General features: G+C 32.2%; 1 protein-coding gene across 1 annotated transcript; it reads right to left on the reverse strand.

Moving 5' to 3' along the window:
• Positions 1–7,296: 7,296 nt before the first annotated feature.
• Positions 7,297–7,821, reverse strand: LOC149563611 (uncharacterized). The gene has a single exon (XM_089828221.1). The coding sequence runs from the start codon at positions 7,819–7,821 to the stop codon at positions 7,297–7,299; it is 525 nt and encodes a 174-aa protein (XP_089684347.1).
• Between the last annotated feature and the right edge of the window lie 1,235 nt (positions 7,822–9,056).

Raw genomic sequence — 9,056 nt, forward strand, 5'->3', positions numbered from 1 at the left:
ATGAAAGTTACTTTTGTTTGTATCTTATGTGACATGTGATTTATTGGTGTTGGGTTTCTAGGGGTTTGACTTAGCTTTGACCAGTCAAGTTGTATTACTAGAGGCTTGAAATTTTTGTCTGTGATGTCATGATGACATTTTGTACATGATCTTTTATACATGAGCATGGTGACATGTCATGTGTATGCTATGATGTGTTTGATCTAATGATGATTATTGCTTTCCAGTGTTCTTGTGTGAAATTGAGGTGGATGATGTGTCTTTCCTGATATAACCTTTGAGTCTTCAATCAGTTATCCTTGGATGATTCCCAGTTGATTTTATAGGACTGGAGTGATTAAATGATTTATTTTTGGTAATGTCACATTATGACATGGATTTGGTTTATGTATACTTGTTTTTGGATCAATCCTGTTAGGATGATTGTAGTGGTGGAATTTGTGATCATGATCAGTAATATTTAAGTACTTTCTAGTTGCTTGTTTAAGAATTGATGTGTGCTTTATAGGCATTTGAGATCTTTTGCTTTTGCTGAGCTTAGGGCAGGTTTTCTATATGTCATGTTAGAAGTGGCTTTCAATGGAGGTCGAGGCCTTAAAGATGCTAGCAGGTAACCCATTGTAGGTTATTTTAATAAGTGATAACATTTCATTAAATGAGTTAAAAATGAATTAATAAGATATTGGTACCACAAAAAGTCACTAGGGGGTCCAAAGTATTAAAAGACTATCATGGTAACTTTAGAGATGACTTGTTAGTATGCCTTGTCTGTACAAAAGGATACTGATGCTGCATAGAGGCACTAGGGGGTCTAGAGTATTAAAAGATTACCATGGTAGCCTTAGTGTTGGCTCATGTGATGACACTTTCCCACTTACATAGTAGATTTCCTACGTGTCTGTGTTGCCTCTGGGTTTAGTTGATACTCGTGTCTTGTTATCCTTGAGATAGTTTGCTTTCAGGGGATTTCTTGAGCCTAGATGTTGGTTTTGACTTTTGAGTTTGTTATCCGTTGGGACTTGAGTTTATCTCCTTAGCACAGTGGGAGTGGACCTTTTTGGGTTCCACGAGGTCCGGTTCTAGTGCTTTTTCTTATACCATTGAGATCCAACCGTTGGATGCCATTGCTGGATGTGTTTGTGCAGATGTTCCTTTTTATCTGATCTTGTATTTTTATGATGGATGGTTATATTCTAAGTGTATTATATTTGATTTCATAGATCTTACAAGAAGATGTAATCTATGTCATGATGTCTATTATTTCAGCCTCTCATATCCCGTGACTTGTACAGTGGATGATTGTGCATTCTGCTTATTGCCAAGTGGCATCCTGTAATTGTATATTATTTAAATGGATTCATACTTGTAGTTATTCTTTAATATGGGTGTGTCATATATTGGATTTAGTATTAATTAAATGTGATTCATCATCATGGGACCCTTAAGAATTGTAATTTATTTTATGGTATGTGTTTATGTGAATGTTAATGCTTCCACTATATTATATCTGTTGTTGTTAGGTTATTATCTTTCAAAAAAAAAATGTTTAGTAAACTTAGTAAAATTTTAAGTTAACTTCTTTTGGGTTCCCTGGTGGGGCGTTACACTTTCCATTGCTCTATCTTAAATTATAATTGCATGTGTGTCATAGCTATTTACGGTTGTTGGTTTATTATTTTCTGTTGTGACAATTCTTTCATGGTGCTAGCCTATTTAATTTAATTACAAATGCTTTGCTTTAAAAACTTTGTATTGTTGAGTGCTTACACATTTGTGTTAAGATTTTCTAACCCTTTTTCTTTTCCATGTGCTATATTATGAAACAATCTTTGTGTCATTTTTTCTTTCCATTACTCTATTTAAATTATAGTTGCATGTTTATCATAGCTATGTAGGACTCTTAGTTTACTTTTTTCTGCTTTCAAGTTAAAAGCATACTCCAAAGATCAATTACGTCAGTTAAAAGAGTTGCATCTCTAAAAGTCAAAGAAATATCATCTATTTTATTGAAAACTCTCCGAGTATGAGTTGCTGGTTTGCCCTCGAAATTTGCAACTAGCACATTATTGTTTGTAAACCAAACATAATCAATCTGGACTTGAGAACTCTCTGCCCTGTTCTTCTAATGGTCTGGAGCTGCTCAATTCCTTGTGATCTCACAATGATTCCTTACTTTTCAAATTACATATTTTGCAGCAAGCGTTTACACTAAGCTGGCTCAAACTTTAGAGGAAAAATCAAACTTCTGAACAACCGAGTCCTCAAAAGATTGAGAAACAGGGGATTCGACAATTGGGCTCAGCATATTTGCCCGTGTCCTGCCAACAGATGCTGAATCGCTCCCTGAATTAGAAGAAGTTTCTGGTGAATTGTTCCCACTGTTCAATTCTTCTGAAAGTATTTCATAGAATTCGTGTCCATTCATGTTGTTTTCCTCCAAAGGTGCGAGTTTTCGACTATGTTTGTAACCACTCTGTTTCATTGCAGAGGCTGCATATCCGGCCAATGCAATCACATCCAGAGCTGTGAAACAGAAAATAAAGATGATCCAGTTCCAGGCGATCATGTAGACGAAGGGCTTGTAAACAGTTATCTAATTCGATTGAACGAGCATCGCACACGAAAAAGAGTCGCCTTTTTCTCAAAATGTCCTCAACTTTCACTGGATTCATGAATTCTACAAGCCCGGCACCTTCCACCATTAATTTCGCAGTCGGAATAGATCCTTGGAATGATAATCAGGACCCCATTTGATCAAAAACAGATTTTTAAGTAGGGTGAAGTACCACTGTGCTGATTATTTGATTTTTTCACGTTTATATATATCAGGGGATGAAAACAGACAAATTGAAATCTTGGGCGTGTGAAAAACTTTGAAAGGCCATAAAATGCCAACGATCAGCATTGTAATGACTTTGTGCTAATTAATGGGTGATTATAGCCGAACTTCATTGAGCGATAAAGAATTGAATGGAGATGGAGGTTAAATTATTCATTTGAAAGATGCCGGCATTGAATCAAGACAAACACATTTTACAAACTCTGGTATCGGCACAGTCAAAGTTGTTTATGTGCTCAAAGCCAATCACATCACATGGATGCGGGTTTCTTTGTCAACTTAGCTTGATTTTTTTGATGCTTTGAGTTTCATGGGCCACATTAGCAAAGAAAACATGGATAGTTTTTAACAAACTTGAAGATGAAGAGTGGGGTAATGGGGATGAATTTTTCTATCTTATTTTTTGTTTATAGTTCCAAACATGTACAACTTTAAGTAATGCCAATAAAAGATAAAAAATTCACCATAGATACATAAGAGTATACCAAACTTATATAGAAAAAACAAGGAGGAAAAAACCATAGGGAGAGTAATCTCAAATATATATAAAAAAAATATTACAATTGGTTCACTTCTATACTTGTTTCCAAGACACTATTTTAGAGAAAGATACAAAGGACCTAATGAAGAGACTCATTTTCTCAACAAAATGATGTATAATAGATGGAGTCTAATGAAATGGGCCTTCAATATCCTTTTTCCAACATTCTCTTAGAATTTTGATGCTTTTGACATGATGTTTCCAACAAGCATTAGTAATTCAATTATACAAATTTTAACACAAGTTGTGTCTTCCTCAACCTCACATCTTACATAATTTACACACACTCCAAACTTTTTGTAATTGGTTTAATATTTTGATAACATCACCTAGATCAATACCAAATATTAAATAGGTAATCTAGAATAAGGGACAAGAGGTAATCATGTTGACCATGAAGACATAATTATGATGATCTAGAGGTCCTCTATAGGAGATGGGAAGTGCCCAAACATCATATTATAAAATATCCAAGGAGATCCCAAACATCACAAATGCTTTGTACATATCCTTTAAATTCATTAATAGTAATGCATACAAAAAATTAGTAAGCCCAAGATACATATACCAAAAAATCACTAAATGAAAATCCCCACACCAAAAGGTGAGACCCAAATCCAACTTGACACATCTTCTACTATGATAAAAAAGACACATCATAAGAAAATATATCTTTAATAAACCTTGTAAGTTAACTCTAGACACAATACTACTCCAAAGAACCTAGTCACTACTATCCATCCTTGAGATTATAACATCATTCCCAATAACATAGATCATATTTATTTAATTATCAAGCTTCCAATACCCTTCTTGCACCAAATTCTTCATTACTAGAAAATCAAGAAACACAATGATGAAGCACACCACCAAAAGAATACTTCCAATCATATCTCTCCCATAAAGTTGAACTAAAACATTGTAAATATTATTAGAATTCCTCCAATATGCACTACTACAATCATCAAATAAAAGAAATGTGGAGCATTTTATAAACTAGTCCAAATAGACACCCAACCTATGAACACATTATATACACTTAAAGAATTAATAGTGAACCATACATATAACATGCAATATATGTTCCAAACTATAAGGCCATACCATAAGATGAAAATGAGTAAATAACAATCTTCTAAGTAGTTGTCAAAACACTTCTCTATAAATACAAACTTAAACATTGTCCATTGATAAAAATACCTCAATTGCTCAACAGTAGCATTATATCATCCAGGTCAGTGTCATTATTATAATCCTCATCTTAATGCACATGATGAGCTCATCTTAATAGTGTCATTTTCCTAATCCCCATCTTAATAATTTCATGACTCTACTCACCAACACATTTACCATTCCTAATTTAATATTTTTGGTATACAATAGAACAAAAATATATCTCACAAATATAATAGAAAAAGAACACATGCATAGATTTATAACATTTACAACATCTCATTACTACAACATGGATACATGTGGTATACATCATGCGCCACTCCAAAAATATGTCAACATAGGTTTGACAACATAATCATCAATGATATATATGTCAATGAACTCTTATGTCCATATCGGTCACTCATCTCAAGATCTCACAATTTCATTAACAAGAAAATGTTTGACATCAATGAAAAACCAACTACAAAATATCTCCCCCTTTGTCATTGATGACAACACGCAACATATTTAAAATATATTCTTATTCTTATTTAATACATCAATATCTTCACATTCTATACCCATTTCATCTAAACCTAAACAATCTCCCTCCCATTGACATTAATGACATAGGGGCCAAGATCTTCAAAATTTTCGTGGACTCTCTCTTCATAAAAAATGTCATTTCTTCTCTTTATCTCATACTCATCTAGTCTATTAAAAAGCCAATCCAATCACTTGTAGTCTCTAAGGAGTGTCCACGAGAGTAGATCACATTGGTATAGGAGATAAGAAATGTATCTTGAGTATCTTGCCCTAATAGATGCACTATGTTACACATTTTGTTAGAAGGAGGGTGATAACCCCTAGTTTCTTCTAGAGACACTCAAATTTATCCTTAGGTAGTGCCTTTGTGAATATATTCATGGTCTAATCCTTAATTTAAGAGCATATTCCAACTTGAGTTCTTGTTTTCAACCTTCTCTCTCAAAGAGTGATGTCAAATGAAAATGTGCTTTGTTCTTGAATACATTGACAAATTCCTTTAAAAGTTTATCACACTAGTATTATCGCACACCATTGTAATAGGAACGTCATGTACACTACTTTAATGTCCCTTTATGTCTACTTCATTGATAGAACTTGAGTATAACAAGAATCCTACACCAATATATTCATCTTTTACTATGGATATAAATATTTGATTGCATTTCTTATTAAACCATGAGACCAATTAGTCCCACAAGAAAAATGTACTAGTTCACTAGTACTTCTTCTATCATCCACACAACCAACCTTATCAACATTAGTGTATGACTTTAATGAAAAACTAATATCCCTTTTGTACCACAAATCATAATATGAAGTTCCCTTAAAATATCTAAATATTTTTTTATATAATATATGTTAGTAATTTTTCATTTATTGAATAATGCAACATTTTATAGGATTGGTCTATTTTATTTTTAATATTGTGAACATGTCCTCTATATCATGTTTCTCATTCATTTTTGTGAAATTAATAAAAAAATGAATTTGTGCTTTCCATATAATATTTCTCCAAGTGTACATGAAAGTATATAAACACCCCATCACAAGGGATCTTCTTTACACTTTCCTTTTTATTCTATGTTATTAAGGCTTTGAGTACCCATGTTCTGGATACCTTAATGGATAATTAAGTCAAATGATCATTAATATGTTCTTATCGAGAAGTTCAAGTCATCTTAGTTAGTATTCAACATACGACTAGAGTATATGTAGGATGTAGGGATTGAATAGTATCATATATTACAAATAGTGTTCTTAATGAAAATTGTTGGAAGTGACTCAACTCATTATAGATTGAGAGGTTTCCCAATAAAAGTGTCATATTACAATTAAGTTTTTTAGCATATTTTTCATTTTATGCAATATGTTCCATTCCAAGTTATATGTGAGCCTAATCTTCACATCCACAAGACAATTTTTTTTTTTTTTTTTTGTTTAAATTTTAGAGACCATTTCGACAAACAAACATATCTCTCATTTAAGAATTGTCTTTAAAAATAAAATGTTTAGAGATATAGTCAAGGGCCCATTTAAGCTATTTAAATTATTAGTTTAGGACCCATTTAAGCTATTTCAATTATTTCTACAATTTAGATCATTTTTCTTAATTTTTGAATGTTTCAACACAATGAAGGTTGTTATTAAGCTATTTCAATAGTGCAAAAGTTTTTTTTTTTTTGTAGATTTAGGAAAGTTATGACATAATTAGAGTAAAATGTATGTTTCAACTAGGATCGACAATGGTTCAAGTTGTTCTCCACATAAAATAGTATGACTGTAAAAGTACAAATTGTCATTCATCAATTTGTTTCCATCAATGTTTTGTACCGTTGTGAACATAAAGAACAAGAATCAAAACAATAAAAAACGCCTGAAAATCCATCAAATTATGAAAAAATATAGACCTTTATGGTGATACTATTTTGTATATAAAATAACATCTCGAAATCGAAGAGTCAATGAATCAAACTAGAGATCAATCGACACAGATCAATTTGTTTTTATCAGGTTTAATTTTAACTTTTTATAACATTATACAGACCGAGAATAAGAATCAAAGCAATAAGAAATAAGCGCATAGAAATCCAACATAATATTCAAAATGATTTTTTCATAAAATTGGAGAGTCAATGAATCAATAAATGTGAATTGCAGAAATCGTTAGCAGCATTCAATAAATGATGGGAGGAAATGTGAATGGAATAAACTAGTTGCACTCAAAAGATTGACTAAGAGGAGCCTCGGCAATTGGGCTCAGCCGGGTCCTGCCAACAAAAATGAAATCGCTCTCCGAATTACTCGATTTACAAGAACTTTCGGCCGAATTCTTTCCACCACTCAATTCTTCTGAAAGTAGATCATAAAATACGTATCCATTCACATTGCTTTCCTCCAAAGGTGCGACTTTTCGACTGTGTTCGTAACCACTCTGTTTCATTACAGTGGCTGCATATCCGGCCATTGCAATCACATCCAAAGCCGTGAGACGGTGATGCATCTTTTCTATACGAAACAGAAAATAAAGATGATCCAGTTCCAGGCGATCGTGTAGACGAAGGGCTTGTAAATAGTTATTTAATTCGATTGAACGAGCATCGCACACGAAAAAGAGTCGCCTATCCCTCAAAATGTCTTCGACTTTCACCGGATCCATGAATTCTACAAGCCCTGCATCTTCCACCATTAATTTCGCTGTCGGAACGGACCCTTGGAAAGATAAACAGGACCCCATTTGATCAAAAACGGATTTTTTAGAAGTAAATTCTTCAAGATATTGAGATGAATTAGTACAACTATGATTTGGGCTGTACTGATTGTTTCGTCCAGTCACGTTTGTATATAACAGGGGATGAGAAATGAAGAGCATAAAATGCCACCGATAGGAATTGTTAATGACTTCTTAGTAATGAATGGGTGACTTATTTTATTGAGCGAGAAAAAGTATCATGGAACTTAAATTATTCATTGAAAGATGCCGCCGTTCAATTAAGACAAATTCATGTATTACAAACTGTGGTATCAGCACGGTCAAAGCTTGTTATGCGATCAAATGGATTTTTCGTGCGAAATTAATTTATTTCTGTTTATGCGTTCAATCAATTTTTTTCATTTGAGATTTTTTTTCAAAGGTTATTCATTGAAAAAAAAAAAGATGTAGGAAGGTATATTTACGTTTCATTTGTAGTATCATTACAGACTTCTAGTAAGGGATATGGAGTAGTTTTATATTATTACAAACCATCTTAATCACTCGTTTTTGGAGAATTATAAGAAAATTTGTTTCCTTGTTTTAAATATTTCTGAAGACAACTTTTGAATTAAAACAGTGTAGAATACCCCAAAAAAACATTACTTATAAATATAACAAGTGCATATAATTAGATGCTTAGTGGCTTTGTCTTTTGTCTCTAATAAATAAAATATAATTTAAGAAAGGATATATTGGGTAGAAGGATTGGGAGTCATTACATATTTGTGAATTAAAGCTAAATAATTTGAAACCAATATTCTTCTAGGTCTCCCTTGTTTGAGATGGTTTGTCCAAAAGAGGTATATGCTTATAACAACCTCTATCAAACATTAAAAAATCTAATATATTATGACGTTGTTGGATAAACCAATAATATTACTAAATGTTATAAAGGAACAATGATATTATTAAATACAAGAATCAAACTTCTAACTTAGGTGAAGATAATGAATAATTGTTATTTACTAGTTTATGAACAAAAAATTAGTGCACTTTAGTTTTGATAAAAACAAATAAATTAACCGTAGAATGAACCATAATTTGATATAAAATATTATTTTGACTCAATTTATTGATAAATTAGTAAAAGGAAGAAGGTGCTTAGTTTCTTGTTGATTTATTTTCTTCTTATGCATGACAAATTTATTTTCATATTGGTAAATATTCAAAATTAGGAATCTTAGATCAGATCTACATTCTATAATTATTATTGAAAT

Source organism: Cupressus sempervirens, chromosome 4 (assembly GCF_028749045.1).
Source record: "Cupressus sempervirens isolate cs-2001-9-10 chromosome 4, ASM2874904v1, whole genome shotgun sequence".
In the NCBI taxonomy this organism is placed as follows: domain Eukaryota; kingdom Viridiplantae; phylum Streptophyta; class Pinopsida; order Cupressales; family Cupressaceae; genus Cupressus; species Cupressus sempervirens.